A 20,028-nucleotide genomic window follows, 5' to 3' on the forward strand; every position below is an offset into this window, starting at 1 on the left:
TATCATGTTGCTATGAATTTGACTATCAATTCTACTAGCATTTAATAATACAGCATAATATAGCCTGCTCATCCTTGGGTTGGTAGTACATCATGTATATATTCTTCTTTGAGGTTTCTTTTCAACTAATGAATGGAATTTCTTGCCATTTCTTGTATTTTCCCTTTTAAATGTTTTCAGGGGTATGTACCCTTCTCCCCCAAATGTGTATTTCCCAAAAATTGCAAGATTGCTAGAATTCTTTCCTGAATTTTCTGTAGATATTTATGTAATTCCCCTATTTTTGTATCTTTCTTTCCTCGCCTGAAAAACCTGAGTAATTATCTGTCAAAAACTACCTGAGATTATCTATTTTATCGAAAATTTATCGCTTGGTCACATCCATGAATTTTTGCCTCTTTAATATATTGTCATGTTGAGATTCTAGCAATGTATCATTTAGTATTTTCAGTACTGCCTGAATTTTTAAATTGAAGGTCCCAGTCAACTTCAACTTTCTGTGTCTTACTGACAAATTTAGGTTCTAGTAAATGATCTTTTAATATTTCCAGTACTGCCTTAACTTCAAACTTCAACCTATTCAACTTTCTGTATTTTACCTAAAGATTTAGGTTCTAGTGATTAATTTAATATTTCTTTTATTGCCTGAACTTCAACTTCAGCAACTTTCTGTATCTTACTGACAAATTTCGGTTCGAGTAATTATCATTTAATATTTCCAAATTATCAATAATATATTCCCTTAGACTTACGTTTTGGGTTGATATTCACCACCTACCATTCCTATGGCCACTCATTCTGGCCTGCTGCAACCTAAAACTGGAACTATAATTAAATTCAAGTGTTCAGAAAATATATTCCCTTAGTCACATATTTAATTGTTTGTCTATGTATTTGTCTCCAGTTACATGATTGATTTTAGTCTTGCTTCTTGAAAAAAAAAAAAAATTACGTAAGAAAGCTTTCATATTTGTATGGATATCTATAAAAAAAGAAGAAGAGAAAACGCCAACAGTAGAGTTGGATGTGTAAAGCTAATTGATCGCCTATTGACATTATATTGAGTAATTTGTGGCGGATTAGACCCAAGTGTACTGAGGCCCAAGCCTTAAAGGTCCATTGCCTCCACATCCTAGAAGGCTGGGCTTACCAAGTCACACCACCCCATCACAGGAATTGAGATTGCCAGCACCGGGAATAGAACCCTCAACATGAAGGATATAGTATCGCATTTTCTGTGAGGTATCCATTTGGTTGGGATGGCTCTAGTCTATTGACGTTAGTATTACAATGATAAATAATTTCTAAGACTACTCCAGCTATTCTTGACAAAATGGAAAAAACTTTCGAAGAAGAGAAAACGAGGATAATTACAGTCAGTGAAAAAAGGAAAGATGAATGTGTAGACATTTCCGTCAAGAACTTTTCTTGACCGCCCTCAGTGCACAAAAGTAAAAAAAATATACCAATGAAACTCCTAAGGACAAATTGAAACAAAGTAAACACTTAATTAAAAAAGGCTCTCTCAGAACAACGGTGATATTTTATTATTATTACTTTTGTTTTGTATTCTGTAAATGAAGGGTTTGACAAATATTTGTCTCTGTCTTTTTTGATATAACGGGTTTTTAATAAATAAATAATTATTTGCAGACATTTATTTGAAAACGAGTTTCTATTATAATAGATATTTATAAGTGGCGGAAATGCTCAAAATCAAACACCAATGGTACAGCCTTCCTATCAGATGATACAAAGAGGAACACCATCAAGGAATAATATCCAGCCGATGGTGCAGTCTCAGACAAGCTCAATGTATGCATAACCCATATCTAGTGCTCTTCCACCTCACATTACAAATCAACATCCTCATGTCTCGCCGCCCACTCCTTTGACAATTGGTCATCAGTAACTCCCCCTCTACCCAGTTCGAAAACTTCAAAAACCTGTTGTGTACAGTGTTAGTGAGCAAATCCCAATTTTAAAAGACACAAAAATACCGGATAAAGCGCCTCAAGGAACAGACCAAAAAACAAACTTCAAAAGGACAAAGGATAAACCTCAAGAAAATAATGTAGATGGTGTTAGTGGTGGTTATATTTTGGTTGAAGAAAACCTGATAAAGAAATCAGGCAAAGTAGTTGGTGGTGGTGATAGAGTTGTGAAAATTGTAAAGAATGAAAAATCTAGCGTAAAGAGTGAAAAATGATAATTGGATTAAATTGCCAAAAGACTAAGGATATTGGAATGATGAAGCAAACAATCAAGCTCAGCAAACTATCACCTGAGGTAATTTTTCTTGTTTTTATGAGTAGTTTCTACTTTGCTCATTTCTCTATATTTATTTTATCACTCTTTTATTTAACCTTTTATATTGAGTTATTATAATATTGTTAATTTAAATCTTACACATATATATATATATATATATACAATAAATGTTATTTATATTATTTTCCATATTATTTTGTTATCCTTCATATTACTTATTCATTTAATTCTATCAAAAATAGTGTTTGCAGTGCTTAATCACTGCTTAATGCTTACACAGTATATTAAACTGTAGGCCTAATCATAAACAAACAAGGTCAAGGTAATTAGGCTTGTGTAGGTTAAACTGTAATACTTTAAAAATTTGCTTTTATCAGGATGTACCCTCCCCTCAATGGTCTAAGAATCTAGTTAATCTAAAGAACCTTCCTCCCAAAAATAACACTGAAGTTTCGAGCTAAATATATTTATGAGACTCACGCACCAGAGGGTACGTGAGTCTCGTTCTTTGCAAACCGTACGTTGCAAGAACGTACCATTCTTGCAAATTTCCTCATACTTTTCAGAAAACTCAACTTTTTTTTTTATAAATTAGATCCCCCTCAAGACAAATGGGATAGCTTTCCTAAATTATCAGAATTCAAAGTATCTTGTTTGTCCTTTTGTCGCAGATACACTTCCCCATCCTGCTAGAATATCCTCAAGATGGACCTGTGTTAGACACATCAATATGCGGGGAAGGGGGAGAGCGGAGAGGAGAATCGAAAAAACAACAAAATTACCCCTAGATTTTGAGAAACATTTACACACACCCCCTCGCTAAAGTTTTGTGAATGGATACTCCTGGTATGTGTTGACTTCGATAAGATTTATTTCCAAGAAAAAGACTTATCCTATGTCAAGATAGCAATTTATAATTCAGAGACAAAACAAACACAGCAAAAAAAGAGAAATAGGGTACTATTGAAGAAAAAGGACGGATTCTTAAGTTGATATGTCAGAAACATTAGAAACATATAAAAAACTAGTTAAATTTAATAGTAACACAAAAAGGAAGTTGATTAGGTAAATGGTATAAATAACAAGGAAGATGGTTTTTGGTAATGTAGGAGGCAAAAACATTTAAAGAATTTAGTCAGAAATAGACTGAACAAACTTATCTAGTTAAAGTCTATTAAACATAACTATGGATATATTCTCTAAAATGGAGAGACAAACTCTATCTTAATATACTGTCTTAGAAAATACTCCGTTCTAGCCTATTTAATCTTGCCTGCATGTTGGGAGCTAAAAACTAACAATATGAGTAAAAAAAAAGACTTTATTCTTTAACGAAATCTATCAGAGACCCATTGACCATAACCAAGGATTCAGTTTTGTAATGCAATTGTTGGCACAATTCAACAAGAATATAACTGGATTTAATGTTTAAAATTGTGATAATTAATGATTATTAGTTATTTTAATGACTTAATGAATTGTTTTCAATTCTAATTCTAACTACAGTGTCTCAATTCTCATAGAAAAGAATGATGTGTATACCATTGTTTTATCATAATAGGATTTCTCTGGAATCAGCCGAGATGGTTTTCCCCCTCCTCTGAAAGGGGTGCAGGATAAATCATCAGTTTTGGCTTACCCTCTCTTTGTTTTTATTAACCTTTTTAATTTCCTTCCATTTTTTTAAATTTGGGGGGGGGGCATATAAACTCAAGGGGAGATGAACCATTTACCTCTCCTTTTTTCTCTTGCTAACCTTTCTAATTTTCTTGTAAATTCATTTTTTTTTCTTTTGACGAATCCAAGTATAAAATAATTGCTTTGAAAATTATTAATTAGAATACAAAAGGAGACAGGTTCAATTCAACACGATACCTCAATTCTAATATAATTTCTGATTTCAGTAATATTTATATTTTTCACACTCTTTTAAAAAGAGGAGCAACATTAAAGCTCAAAACGAGCAAAAATTATTCCACATATGAAGGGGTTGCCCCCCTCCACCCACTTCGATACCTTGATCTTTGCGCTAAAGTTTTCATACTGAATAACTTTTTTTTTCTTTTTTTCTTTTTATCGGTAAAATGGCACAAGTAAATTAGATACATGTGCTAACAAACGAAAAGTTGAAAGGCTGACGAGAAAAATAGAAATTTTGTTGTAATCTTAACTTCTATTATTGACAAATCAAGAAGCTTTACTATTATTAATATATCTTTTGGGTTGATTCGATGTTTGTTTGCTCAGTTCTCCATGGCTTTTATTTTTAGCTTTTCTGATTCAACAGTTTTGTATTGTCCTTTTTCCAATATTTCTTAAGCCTGAAATCTTCCCTAAAGATGGATTGGCAAAGATTTTGTGTAGGTACCAGCAGTTTTTTATCTTACTGGAAGTTTATCTTTTTATTCTTGTTATCTCAGTACAGCCAGTATCGTCTTGGAAACCAGGTGTGTGGACAAAGTCCTCGGCCCCTGGTCCCCAATTTCCTAAGATCTTTACTCTTTCCTGTGTCTTAAATATTTTCTTCGTCGTTTTCTGATGTGTTTTTCTTTAGTCTATATTTAATCCCCCTCCCCTCTTGAAATGAACACTGTGCATAACTCATTAATAGTTTTTGCTGTATAATTTCTCTAACTCTTTCAAGTTTCCTGTCCCTCCCACACTGCCATTGGAGGTATGGTTAATATCTAGCCAAATATCAGGCCATTGCCAACCTTTTAGTCTTATGTAAATTTGTAAAAACAACACTTGCCATAACTCTTTTTTTGTGTGTTTTTTTTCCCGATTTATCTTCTTGGTTTGTAGAAAAATATATTAAATAGGTGGTTTTCCCTGAGAGTAAAACCCTGAGAGTAGAGAGATCGGGATGAAACTTGGTGGGAAATAAACACAAGTCCTAGATACGTGATTGACATAACCGAGATGGATCCACTTTCTTTGGGGGAGGGGTTAATTTTGAAAAATTAGAAAAAATGAGGTATTTTAACTTAAGAACAAGTGATTAGATGTTTAGGAACGAGTGAAACTTGATATTTAGAAGGACCTCGTAACTCATAGTTCTTATTTTAAATCCCGACCAGATCCGGTGACACTGGGATGAGTTGGAGGGGAAAACCGGAAGTCTTGGAAAACGTGAAAATTGAGATATCTTTATCTTACGAATGGGTGATCGGATCTTAATGAAACTTGGTATATAGAAAGATCTTATGTCTCAGATGCTCCATTTTCAATTCGAATCGGATCCGGGGACGTAGGGAGGTAGAGGAGGAAAACAGAAGTCTTGGAAACCGGTAATCTTGGAAAACGCTTAGAGTGGAGAGATTGGGATTAAAATTGGTGGGAAGACTAAGCAAACAAGTCCTAAATACGTGATCGACATAAGCGGACTGAATCTGCTCTCTTTGGGAGAGTTGAGGGGGGGGGTGTTAATTCGAAAAAAATTAGAAAAATTTAGGTATTAGAATTTGATATTTAAAAGGAAATCATGTCTCAGAGCTGTAATTTTAAATCCCGACCAGATTTTGTGAAATTGGGGGGAGTTGGAGGGGAAGCCGGAAATCTTGGAAAAACGCTTAAAGTGGAAAGATTGGGTTGAAACATGGTGGATAGAATAAGCAAATGTCGTAGATATGTGATTGATGTAACCATACTGGATCCGCTCTCTTTAAGGGGGTCCAGTGCTTTGGCGAGTTTGGTGCTTCTGGACGTGCTAGGACGATGAAAATTGGTAGGTGTGTCAGGGACCTGATCAAATTGACTTGATAAATTCGATTTCCTGGTTCCGACCATCTGGGATGCTGAAGGGAGAGGAAACATTAGAAAAAAAGATGTATTTTTAACATACGAATGGATGATCGGATCTAAATGAATTTTGATATATAGAAGGACCTCGCGTCTCAGAGCTCTTACTTTAAATCCCGACCGGCATTAAGCCTCTGATTTTCCTTTTAAATCAATCTATTGATTCTTAGAATTTTGCTAGAGCTCATACCATATGAGCTCTTGGCTCTTCTGACCTCGTCACAAGTGCCATATGAGCTCTTAGCTCTTTTTTTTTTCTTCTGGGGGAATCGTATGGAACTTCTGATCCTAGACGATTGGGAGAGGTTTCATTTAAATTGAAAAAAAATCATTGCCCTTTTATGTGACAAAATGTATTTGAGGGCAACTAGCCTCCTTCCCATGCCCCTTTTCCCCCAAAGGCACCGTATCAAATGTTTTAGATAGGCATTTGGTTCAGCATAGTTGAAAGGTCCAGTAACAATGCCTTTGGAAATTACATGGACCCTGATAGTCCTTGGGGAAAGGGCTGAAAGCTACATAATTTTCCCATTGGTTCAATATGAGGAGAATATGTTTGTGGGGGTAAATTTTTCATGGCGGAGGAGATGATTTCCTGGAATAGTTTGAGAAACTGTTAGAAATTAAAAAAAAATACTAGGTTTTTTGAATGAAAGTAAGGAGGAAATATTAAAAGAGAAAACGATTAGAAATTATTCCGTACATGAGGAATACGGAATAAGTTATTCTGTTCTTTCTCACATTTTACACTAAAGTCTGACTTTTTGTCAAAATTCTTTAAGAAATAATGCTCAAGCAAAAGGATCTTCGAATTTCAATGAGATATTTCTAGAAAGCATCAAGACTTTAGTGTAAAGAGCGAGGATTGAGATAGGGACAGCTCCCCTCATATACGAAGTATATTTAGTCACTACATCCAACGTACAGATTACAGATTCTTTCATCTTTTTTGAGGTACAAGTGCTCAAAAATAAACTCAGGAGATGAAATTCTGCACCTATCAGACATAGAAAATACCTAGAGAAAGATCTAAAGTACTCTGAAACTTCCAACGCCGGTTTAATTTTTTACAATATTGTTGTTTGTTTCACCGAAAAAATCGATTTTTTTAATCTTAAATATATTCTATTGGATCCCCTGACATGACCTTAAAAATTCTAAGAGGTTAATATTTAAAAAAGACCTCATTTTCAAAAAATGAGAACATTTTTTTCTTGCATTTTACATCGTTCTGGGACTTATTTTTCTCTTAAAAGTGTAGAATTTAAAAACCTTATAAGGTTTTCTTGAGAGGAGTGCGTGAAAATAAACGCAAGGGCTATGTTAGCATTAGCAACCTGTGTCAGCGTGTGGCTATGAAATTTCAATTCATTATCAGTTACTACTCATAGGTCCTTCTTTGCCCTTACTCCTTCTAGTTGTTCACCTTGAATGAACAGGGTTAAGGCTTCGTTCAAGTACTTATCTATATTAATTACTAATGTAGGAAAACAGTCTTCCTTTCTCCTCTGTTATGTTTTTATTCATTATATATTATTTATTAGAGTTTATATTTTTTATGTTCGGTTGTGTGGTGTGTGTTTTTGCTGTTGCATTGGTGATTTCGTTTTTCATTATAAGTGTAATTAGGATTGTTATATCTAAAATGCAAAACTTTGTTTTTGAACTATTGAATTCTATATTCAGTTAGGCATGGCCGATTGTAGATTTAGTTAGTTTTAGTTGGCTCCCAGGTCCCCCTCACTTACTTTGAAGCGAGTATTATCTGCTCAGGCGACAGGGGTTTCATGAAGGGGCCACCTTCACTCATTGTCGCCTGGTTTTTCTTAAATTACCATTTTCCGTGCCAAAAATGTATCGGGGAAGATATTCTTTTTCTCTATGTATCCAAAGGTAAGGCAAAAAGAATATCTTTAAATATGACAAACATATTCTTAAAAACAAACTTACACATAATTTAAAAACTAGCTTGAGGAATAAAAAATTTTGATATTTAGAAAACAAGAATTTTTCAAACTGCAATCCTGTAAATTTAATTAAAGTTGACCAGAATTTAGGCCACCATGGCATAGAATCTCCAAAACTATGTAATCAATTTCTCTCCAAAATTCTTTGAAGTTCATCAATTTCTTTTTGAACTAAAAACTTCTGTAGTTCCACCTCAAGTGTTTCAACCTCATGTTGAGCCTGGCGAATTTCAGCATCAACTACTTCCATTTCTCGCTGTAAGGTCGATAAATCCACTTTTTTTCTATCCTCAATTTCCATGTCTTTTCTCTTTTCAACTCTCGTCGTTACAATCCGTGTTATTTCCGTTTTTGTCAATACATCTTTGCATACCTTTGTAATCGAAAACTTTGCCCTGTTTTCCTTTACCACTCCAAGAATTTTCTTTTCTTTAGTTTGCATTTGCACACTTTTTTCACTGTGTAATGCATAATATGTTTTCCTTGCTAATATGCTTTTTGCCATTGACTTATCCTTTCCTTTCATTAAAATTGTGTTTTTTGCCTCTAATAGAGAGGTTCTTGATAAGCCCATATTTCTTCTTGGAGCTAGTGACTTCTTTTCTTCAGTATAGCTAGTTCTTTCCGACATGGCTAAGATATTTTTTTTCTGGGTGGGTTTAATAAGACTTCATTTTTTTTACAGCTGAAAAGAGGGAGTATTTTTTTTTACCCCGGGCCTCGCAATGAAGTTTAATCCATACATCTTTAGAACTCCTTCTTGACTGATGCTCTACTTGGCAATATGGGTCCCAGGTGTCTGATACCGCGGTCGTAAGGTCGGGCAACAGGCTATATATGGTATCCATTCTTATAAAAAAAAAAAAGGACAGCAAATGAAACGTTAATTCAAAGCCCTGTTATCTATAAACAGCTCTGGAGGTTTTTTGCTTTTTTTTCTAAATTCTGAAGATTTCTTCGTTTCAAACCTCATTTTAGAAACAGAAAAAGAATTAAATAGAATTTTCTTTGTCTAATACAAACAGGCGTCATGTATTAATTCTGTATAAAACTCTTCTCTATAAAATATATATAGTCTTCAGTAACTCATTAACTACATATACTTTTTTTCACTTTGCCCTATTGTCTGAATAATTCCATGCATTTTTTTGTCATTGTTTAATCATTTTTTTCATAGCCATCTAATTACTCAACCTTTCTATACTGAACTATTTATTCTGGCTGCATAGCAATAAGTTAATTTTAATCATATGTTTGTTTATATTCTGTGACACGTGTGATCTTCTCTCAGACACACCTGTTTTGTATGGACACAGTGATGATGCAATTTACATTTTGGGAATCTTCCCAACGCTTAAAAGCTTTCGGTGTTATTGCCAAAGATAGCGACACGTTTTCATCGTAATCACGTGTTTTTATTTGTCAATAGGATTATTATTTCGTTGTATTCAAGTTTGTTTTGCATACAACACACTTAATTTGTCTTGTACTTTAAAGAGGGGTTTATTCCCTTTTTTTACTTTTTATAATGCTTATTTTTATGATACTTTTTTCTCAAAATAAAACACAATATTTGAAAAGAGTATGTAATTTAAATGACTTAAAAATCATAACTAATAAATTCATATGGACATATGGATAAGTTTATATGAAAAAAATAAATAAGTAGGAGGTGACAAAACACGACAAATGCAACTCTAAGCCACAACCTCTCTTAAAAATGTATATGTTTAAACGATATTTAATGTTTATGCATCCTCGCCGAGTATTTGGTTCGAATTTTTCCTGTTATTTTGTGTTTTGACAATAGACAGTTTTGTTGTCAGGCGATTTTAAGGTCTTTATATTTACTTAATGCTATCGAATAGAGCTCTTGGTGTTTACTAATATTTTTATTAAATTGGAAAATAAATCAGAAACATACACAAATTAGAACATATTCCTGTTTCTTAATGTGACCGCCCCCCCCCCAAACGATTTTTTTCATTATCATAAGAAATTATAAAATATGTGTTCTTTTTTTTCAATTGTGGGAAGATATTTTCTTCAAAAAAATATATTTATTTAGAACGACAATTGGGATGTCTATAGCTTATGGCAAATTGGATAGTTCCTAGAAAATTCTATAGACACAAACACTTTCTTATTATATATATTCTTTTATTAAAAAATGACAACTAACTAAATATAAAATTTACAACTATAAATATTTTCCTGAAACAAGCGCTCCTTCAGTAGTTTTGTATCAGAAGTGAAACTGCGTCTTCATTGGGTAGAACCATGACGTCAGGATGGTGTTCAGCAAGGAGTTGGTATAGAACAACGGCCAATACGATTCTCGACCTCACCTCTCAGACGATCAAAATTGGATTGAATTAAAGTTCAACAAACTATGCGGGTTCATATATGTAGACCGTCTAGTAATGTTGTCTAAGCTCAACCAGGATAAATAGCCAAAAACGCCTAAGCAGCCACCAACAATTACAGTCTTTATCCTAAATTTTTTTTTCGATTCTCTAGCATGTTGTCCAGGCAAAACCAATTCCAGAATGTCATCTAACTGAGGTCTGACAGAAACCTACAGCAGCCACTTGTAATTAATAAACTTGCAATTGATTTTCCTCAATCTTGGTTAATTCTTGGTTACACTGCATTTGGGATAAGCCAGGTGCAGGCTTTTGTCCAAGTGGATGAGTGACTTGGGTATAGACATCTTGCTGTAAAGCTGTAGAAATTCAAACATTTCATCCCTCGAATGGTTTTGAGGAAGCTGGACCTCTCACTAGTTGATCGTCACTGTGGGGTATAAACCTCCTAAGAAGCTGAAAAAACCAAGAGATCTGAAGGATTTTTCATCTTTTCTTTGGGTAAGTTCTTTATCTCAGTATGGCAGATTTTAATGGTGTGCTTTTATTAACCGATAATATGAAGTTTTAATGGAGCTTTAAGTGTTACAAATTTAGTAAGCTGTTTAAGAATAGTTGATATAGTTGGCATTTTTACATTTACATTACAAGGTAAAATGTGTTGTTTGCTATAATTGCTTTTTACATTTTACAAAAAGATTCTTCCCGTGGACTTAGTCTAAAGGTCGTTCGTGGAGACCGTTAGTCCGCCCCTTGCGAACGAGGACGCGTCCACTAGGCATACTTTCGTATCTTTAAGGGGCATATTTTTTTTTTTTTTTTTTTTTTTTTTTTTTTTTTTTTTTTTTTTTTTTTTTTTTTTTTTTTTATATATATATTTACAAACAAATCTGTCTTTCAACAAAGAATTTAAAATTTTTTTAAGAAATAAAAAATTTGATATGTAGCAAACAAGAATTTTCCAAACGTGCAATCCTGTAAATTTCTTTGATGTCGAAAATAATTTAGCCCAACATGACATTGTCTATTCAATAAAACATCTACTAAAGCAGTGTTATGAACCCTTACTTCACAAAGGCTTTATACAACAATGATGACCTACAAGTTTCTTTATCTTCTTCTAATATAAATAGCATTTCTCGAACAGTCGGTCTCTTAAGTCTTTGAGAATAAGGCATCTGAGCGACTCTGGTTGCTACTGTTTCTAATTTTGGCTTCTTTCTCGAGCCGATTGCTTGTAACGCTGTACGATTGGCTTCCGCTTGATGCATCTCTTCCATCTCCACCCGTTGCATCTCTTTAACTTTGGCTCTTAATTTTGCTTGTTGTTCAGGGTCTTCAGTCCTAGATCTGGATTTGGCAGCCTTTAGTAATGTTTCCCTTTCATTTTCTTCGTGTTTTTTCCTTTTTGCTTTCTCTAAATCTTCGAGAAATCTAATTTGAGCTCTAACATCTTGACCAACATAATAATCTCCTTTGTTCTTAATAAATTCCATTTTATGTTCCGTGACAACCAATAGGCGTTCCAATATATTTTTGAGTCGTTCTTGAGCAGCGTGACTAAGCAAAGTAATGAAATCTGAGGATATCTCTTCTATGCCAGGATAACGGGATAAGACCTTTCGTACTTTTCCTTGTAATGACGTTGGAGGAAAAAATACTTCGTCTTCAACTGATCGGATTTGAGTTCCAACTAATTTAGTGGGACCTAAGAGTCTTTGAGATTCCTCTGCTAAATTGACTCCACCCATCGTTGCCACGTCATTGATATCATCATCACCACTAAGGACAGCTGAGGAATTAAGAGAGGAGCTGAATTTGTTTTCTTTGGATATGATACTCTTTTGGACAAAACTGCACATGGACACAGGACTTTCTATTCCTTTATTAACAGTTTTGAGCTGATTACGAGGTTCCAAATTCCTATAGGGCACCTTTCCTTTCGGGATGACTTTTCTGTTTTGTATATTTGGGGTTCTAGGTGGTCCAGGTGATGCACCAATTGTATGTTGGGTAGCGATAGGAGCTTGGACAGTTATTTGAGTTTGGGGTCTTTGAAATTGGTAAGGCTGAATGGCTCTGATTATCGGAGCATTTGCGACTGTTTTGGAGCCAAGTCGGGACATGGGACTAGCTGGGACAACTGGTGGTGGAGCAGGTGCTGAATCTAGAGATGGTGGAACAAGTCCATCAATTTTCATATCACCCGTAGCTAAAGAATACCGAAGGTATGGTAGTGTTTTCTGAAGGAAGGGCGATAAGCTCTGATTCTCTGACAAATTTAGTTCTTTTTGGATTCTTTGTGTAAATTCTTCAGGTTGAATTTTTTGATCAATTAAAGCTTGAACAAGTGTCGACACATTTTTAGAGGCACCTTCTGCTCGATTGTTGCTTAGTTTGAGAAGTGTCACTAGGATATTCTTCAATTTGAAATTAGCCTTTTCTAGAGTCATCAATGGTCCACTAGCCGCACTAGCACCAGCCTGGTTATGTTGAGCTGTGACAGCCGCTTTTTGTTGAACTACATTTTGTCCCAACTGTGATTGTTTCACCATATTTTGCGCTGATACCTGGAGTGGTGTCTGCAGTATTTGCCCTTGTTTTGGTGCATGGTTTACACATGGTAATTGGTGTTTGCTGTTTTCTGTCTCCAGAAGAAGGTGCTGTTCTTGTCCAGCCAGCTCACCTTGGTGTGCAGAGATGTAGATCCCTGGCATTCTGGGTCTTGCTTCACTGGTAATAGCTTGTTCTGGAGCAAGCAGAAATCTTGGTGCCAGTTGTTTTTGGGAAATTTGAACAAATCCAGTTGTTCCTGGTGTAACATTTGCTACTTGCATTCCAGGCTTATTTATTACAGTTTGCCGTGTAGGCACTTTTAACATTCCATTTGTTCCGGGTCGAATCATAGCAATGCTGGCTTGGGGAATATTAATAGGACTAGAAGACGTTATTTGAGACATGAAAGGTTGTGATAGTGTCAATTCTGAGTCTGACGTATTGACTGGCTCATTTTGATTGACAGCTGAATATTTCTTGTCATCGACACTGCTTGTCAAAAAACTAAGCATTTGGCTATTCACCGATTCAGGAAAGTTTTGGAACAAAGCAGATTGTGGTAAGCTACCAGTCAGGGAAGCAAACGCCAAGTTTTCTTCATTTGTGTCAACAGCATTGTATATGCCATTGATTGGTTGCTGCCTGTTATTTTCAGCCTTGTTTACACCTTGGAATGAGGATACTGATGCGCTGTTTTGCATCAAATTTGATCCATTACTATTTGGAAATGCCAACTGACTTTCAAGGTAACTCTTTGCCATCTCATCAACGTCTGTACACATAAACTCATAAAGAAACTGAGAAAACGGCATTTTCTTAAGACCCACACGGGCTTTGATATTTCTGTAGCTAAAAGCTTGTTGATCCTTTAAATATAAGACTTTTAATGTCTCACAAATTAAAACACGTTTACTGTTTGACAGTTATTTTGCAACTGATAAAACCAACTAATGAACAACAGTATTTATTTGCTGTTGGCCCCGCCTACTTGTGAACGTTTAACCAATTATACAGGGCTACAAAATCCTAACAGCACTGACACCGACGTTACAACCGTGTGATGGGAAATCCAACAATTTTAATGCTTCGTTCGTGTTGCTATTAAGGTTGTACAGCCCATGTCTGGTATTATAGCATTTTCTGGAGAATCTTTTGCCAGATTTTTAATTCTCGTCTAAGTTTTACCTACAGAATTTTGACTATTATACAATTATGTAGATTTTGCAGCTTACTTTGGAATTAAGTTAAGCTTCTAAAGAAATCCCAGAAACTTCAAATTATATACCTAAAAGTCTCTCACAGTAAAAGCAGACAATTACTCAGTTCACCGCAAAAAAAAATAATTGTTTTGAAATATTCAAGATCACTAATTGCTCTTATAGTTTTGAAATTATTTTTTAGCGTCATAGAAAAAAATTCAATTTGATATTGAAGGTAATTGATATTTATAGAGGGCTGTATTGTGGCTCCTTGTTCTATTCCACCTTCAGATACCGCCCCTTTGTGTCTTTAACTTTTTTATGTAAATATGGTGCTTATCTTTTGACTTGGATTATACAGGTATGTTTAAGGAGGTATAAAATGATTGAAAATCAACCAATATAGCCTATAGAATTATGGTGTGACCCCTATAAATCAAAACTTGCCAAGTACGTATTTTGCAGATTGCTATTAATTTTTTTCATTGCAAACGTTAAAGGGTTTTTAAGGTTTTTAAGCTACAAATCTGAGGCTTCTATTTAATTATACCAAAGTGCAATATCAAAATGCGTTGTGTATAATTTTCACAAATGTTGTTTTATTTTCTGTAAAGTTAATTTTTGAAAGATTTCTGAGGCTATTGACTATAAATCTGATTATAAACATTAAGACAGAGAACATTACCACTCTTAATATATAAGAATTATGCCAACTAAAAATGTCTTCGATGGAAACTCTTAAGTAAATTTTTGATCACAGTCTGATTTCTGTTTCCTTTTTTTTTGCACTTTTAGCTTCAGGCTTTGGTTTTTTCTGGTTTTTCAGGCTTCTTTGTTGTTTTTTGTTCGGCAGTTTCTTTTGTTTTTTGTCTTCGATTATATGTTGATAATTACTCTGTTTGATTATGTTGCATTAAACATAGATTAGCAAAGCTATTAGTCGAGGCTCTGTACTTTTTATCTGGTTAGAAGCTTATCTTTCTATTATTTTTGTTTTCAGTGTAGTCTTGGAAGTCAGGCATTTGAACAAAGTCCCAGACTCTTGTCCAAAATTGGAGTTTTTTATGTCCCTCTGCCCCCTAGGAAATTACCATCGGTTAATTTCATGCTCGCTACAAGTTTTTCCCCGAAATCTCAGGGATTTACATCCACGTTCAACGATTAGGCAATCAGAAAAAGCTCTTAAGTTAGTAGATTATACTTTTCCCTCCAGAAATGCCTTGGTAAATCCTTCATCCTTGTACCAACAGTATATTCCCAAAAGATATGACCCCCTCACCTCGGATTCCGACTGCTCCCTAGTTTCTTAGCCTGCACCTATTTGTTGTAACGCGTGAAAAAGTATCTGTCCCCTATGTAACAGAGCAAATAAACGACCCCTTATCAAAGTTTTCCCATTTTTGTTGTCATCCCAGATATTTCCTTTTTATAATGTTACTTTTCTATAATTCTTTGTTTGGATTTTTTCTGTTTATTATATGCTGAATATTTGCTTAACAAGGAGTATGTGTACATGTGTGCGAACATTCCTGATGATCATAAAAAAAATAGCTCCTAAGACCCTATTTCGGCTACAGACCAACGCCTAAAATTGTGTTTTTTCAAGGATAAACTGGTTATTGTCATTCAAAAGGTGTTATGTGACATCTCTTCAAAGGTGGATCAAGGGAAAAATCTTGGGGGGGGGGGGTTATGTGACTAGGGCACCAACGAATACGCCCGCTATCATAACCAAGAATGCGAAAGCTTCCTTGCTCTCAAGGGTGCCCTTGACTTTGCATAAATAATTAGTATCGCTATTTTAAAAATCCAGAATATTACAAACATGTTTTTTTGGACATTTTTTCATGAAGTTTAGAAAAGCAACTGGCACTAAGGCCTATTGCTTAGGGCCTCCTCTTGAGCTGAACCCGGCAATCAGTCACTAGGGAAATCAGTACTGGGCTGCCAAATTGACACATTTTGTGTCAAAATGACACAATTTGATGTTGCGTGACACAATGACACATTCAGTCAAAACGATGACGCAATCGACGAAAATAACACATTTTCCAATAAAAAATGACACAATCGACAAAAATGACACATTTTTCAAAAAAAAAATTACACATTTTTGTCATCCAAGTCTTGTTTTTTAAATGGTAAGAAAAGAAAAGTAAAATTCAATTTTCTACCTCCAGAAAAGCTACAAATTAATGGAAGGGAATAGCGCTATCTAGCAGTGGTAGTAGTACACAAACAGTGCGGAATACGGGACAGATGCCATCACCATATTTAAATTTTAAACCACGCGAAGAAAACAGCCATAGGCGGAAATTTCAAATCAAAATGCACGCTGAATATCTGAACTTAATTGGCTTCTTGATTGAGTATTTGATGTAGCCAACTGGTACGTACTTAATAGTAAAAATTAAACAGCATGCAGTTTGCCAAAGCTGTATGCATAAGCAGCAACTCCCATTTTTAGGAGTACAGGAGGGGTATCCAACCTCGGACAAGATTACAATTTCCAAAGATGTCTTTCCTTCAAAATAATCCATCTGGCTTAAAAAGGCACCAACAAATATGACAAAAATACCAGATTGAAGCTAGAGCCGATTACGATTACGACGTCATACAAAAAGTCAATTTTCAATTTACTGTCGGAATTGATTGTCCCTATAACTTTTATAAATCTAAACTTGCCTCGTTGGCCGCCCAAACACAAATTCATAGTGTGTAACATTAATTTAATCGAATGTTTCCATTTCTTTCATGACGTCATAAAAAGGTCATGATCCCAAGATAATAGGATAAGGTTAAGTTTACTCCTTTTTGAACTGATTCGGAAAAGTTTATATATTCAAAACTCTAAATAAAGATTTGACAATTAAATATGATACAACTTGTAGCAAAAGAATATGATACATTTTGTGACACATTATGGAATCTGAGACGACACAAATAGCACATTTTCGGAAGAAAGATCCTTCACAATCCTTCAAAAAAATTTGGGAGCCCTGAATCAGTATCTTGAAACGTCTTTTGCCGCTCAACTACTGTCAGATAAGAATACGAAAATAAGGTGATAAATGCTATTTTTTTAGGACTGTTTCAAATCCAGGAGGCTTGTATTAATGCAATTATCAATTATTTAAGTTGGATCCGATCAAAACACAGTAAGTGCAAAAAATATTCGAGGTATTCTTGTATGAAATTGTTAGTTTAGATTATGGACGGTTGTAAATTATTTCGGTCCGAATTGTTCCAAATACAAAAGAGAGCGCTTGTTGATTCCTTGGCCCTCACCAGTCGATGCGACCGGTATTTTTAACTAAATCTAGGGTATCCAGTGTCTTGTGTGAATATATATTTGTGTCTTTTGATTCTTGATGGCCACTTCTTAGTTCAACCCTTTTTATTTGGTGCTTAGTTCAACCCTTTTTAATACTTAAGTTATTCCATTTTTAAGGGACTAAAAGAAATTCTATGAAAAGAAACTTCTGCATGAGAGACTGACGCCATTTGTAGTCATTCTTGCATCTCCGGGACCATTTTGTTTTTGGTTCAGGTCGCATGTTAAAATGTGTTTAATTCATTACTTCTAACTAGGGGAGGGGGTATTTTTACTTTTTTTTTAGGGGGGTGGATACAAAAACTTTAGAAAATCCGTCAAAATATTTTTATATGCACACGTGTTGCATTTTTACAGTCAGAAAACCATTCCGGGTTGGTGGTAGAGTTCAAACCCCCTTCCTTGCTCTGGATACGACCTTGTCCGAAAAAAAAAATTCGTAGTATTTCCATTGAAAGGGGCGTGTTTTCTTAAGTATTTGTGTTGAAAAAATTAACAACACAGCAAAATTTTCCTTCCTTAATTTTATAAATTAAGGATAAATACTGATTCAATTAAAGTAAGCAGTCATTTAGCCGATAAAGTCTTATTGTTTTGTTTCGGTGTATTTTGCTTCGGTGATTAAAAATACAGCTTCTGTGTCTACATTTGGAGCTGATTTAGTATTATCACAACATAACTTTGATTGATATCAAGGGACATGTATAAACATAAATGGCTTCATTTTTTTTTAAGTAGGGAGGAGGGTTTCTCCCTATAAGATCTTTTCCTTCCTATCTCCTAGATTAAAATAAGCTTTTCGTTGTATTTTTTAAGGGCTCTTTTTGTATTTTAGTTAAGAATTTGGAAAAGCAACGAAATTGAAATACAACCCAATTTTACTTTCTGGATTTTGAAGAATACTTAGCCAACTCCCCCTCCTATTCCGTGCTAAATATTTCTGTTCGGGGGAGGGGGAGTACAAAAAAACATTAAAGACTGCATCAAAAATGTGTTTTTTAAACTTTTTTCAAAGGGGGGGGGCAGACCCTAATTGACTCCTCTCCCTAGTATAAGGCCTTCCTCCCCCCTCCTCTAATAGACTATTTTCATCAGTAAGTGAATCAGTCTGTGCGGTTTAATTGTTTTTGCTGGATAGAAACTAACCAGGTGACATGTACCAACGAAAGTGGCTTTATTTTTTTTTGGGGGGGGGGGGCTTTCTCCTTACAATGTGTTTTCCTTGTTTTTTTTTTTTTTTTTTTTTTTTTTAGTTTTAAAAAAATCAGAAAGGCAAGGACACTGAAAACTTAAGAAATTTCGACGTGTATTTTACAAAACTGTGGATCCCATAAAAAGGGAGGTTGTTATAAAACCCCTTAGTCAATTTATGGAACTTGGTTTCTGACCTGGTACAGTAAAGAGCATAGTGTTTATAATTTTTTTTTTCAGGAATCATTACGTAAATAGAATGTCATGGAAATATTAGGGAAGTGCTCACTTGAATATTATTTTGAGCTGTAGCGGCTATAAACCGAAAAGGACACCTTTGGAGCCTCTGCAGCCCAATTTTCACGATTTGTGGTCATTATATTTGTTGCAGACAATGGAATCACATAACAGACCAACGCCAATAAGGGCTACAGACCAACGCCTTTTTTTTCTTTTTTTTTAAGGGTAAACTGGTTATTTTCATTCAAAAGAGGATATTTGACATCGCTTTAAAGGTAGATCTAGGGAAAAATCTTGGGGGGTGGATTTGACAAGGGCGCCAATGACAACGCTCACTATTATAACCTCAAGGGTGCCCTAAACTTTGCATAAAATAACTAGTATAGCTGTTTTAAAAATCCAAACTATAGTAAATATTGTTATTTGGACATTTTGTTATGATGTTTAGAAAAGTAACTTGCACTAAGGCCTGTTTCTTGGGGCCCCCTCCTGAGCTGTACCCTCCAATCAGTCATAAGGGAAATCAGTATCTTGAAATGTTTTCTGTTGCTAAGCTACTTTCGGAGAAAAGGACAAAAATAATGTACTGAAAGTAGTTGATAAATGCTAATTTTTAGAGGACAGTTTCAAATCTAGGAGGCTTGTATTGATGCAATTATAGAATATTTTAGTTGGATACAATCAAAACACATCAAGTGCAAAACATATTCGAGGTATTCTCTTATGAAATTGTTAGTTTAGATTATGGACGGTTGTAAATTATTTCGGTCCAAATTGGTACAAATCGAAAAGAGAGTGGTTGGTGAATCCTCAGCCCTCATCAGTCGATGCAACCTTTATAATAACTGAATATAGGGTATCCAGTGCCTGGTCTGAGTATATCGAAACTTGTTTCGATTCTTGACGACCACTTCTTTGGTCAACCCTTTTTATTTGGTGCCTAGTTAAACCTCTTTTTTATCCTGAACCCTTAAACTATTTTATTTTTTAGGGACTAAAAGAGATTCTACGCAAAGAAAGTTCTGCACAAGAAGAAAGACGCCATCTATCAGTTGAACCAACAAATTATCTACCTGTCTATGACACAAAGAAGATGATCAAAC

At 34.8% G+C, this 20,028-nt stretch overlaps 1 protein-coding gene across 1 annotated transcript; it reads right to left on the minus strand.

The window, feature by feature from the left end:
* Positions 1-10,493: 10,493 nt before the first annotated feature.
* LOC136039279 (transcription initiation factor TFIID subunit 4-like) lies at positions 10,494-15,472 on the minus strand. Its single transcript, XM_065722862.1, has one exon. The coding sequence runs from the start codon at positions 13,771-13,773 to the stop codon at positions 11,470-11,472; it is 2,304 nt and encodes a 767-aa protein (XP_065578934.1). The 5' UTR covers positions 13,774-15,472; the 3' UTR covers positions 10,494-11,469.
* Between the last annotated feature and the right edge of the window lie 4,556 nt (positions 15,473-20,028).

The sequence above is a fragment of the Artemia franciscana genome, chromosome 2 (assembly GCF_032884065.1).
Source record: "Artemia franciscana chromosome 2, ASM3288406v1, whole genome shotgun sequence".
NCBI classification, from domain to species: domain Eukaryota; kingdom Metazoa; phylum Arthropoda; class Branchiopoda; order Anostraca; family Artemiidae; genus Artemia; species Artemia franciscana.

Excerpts from the sequence above, each read along its gene's own strand:
- LOC136039279 (XM_065722862.1), bottom strand. The coding sequence starts at position 13,773 with ATGCCGTTTTCTCAGTTTCTTTATGAGTTTATGTGTACAGACGTTGAT.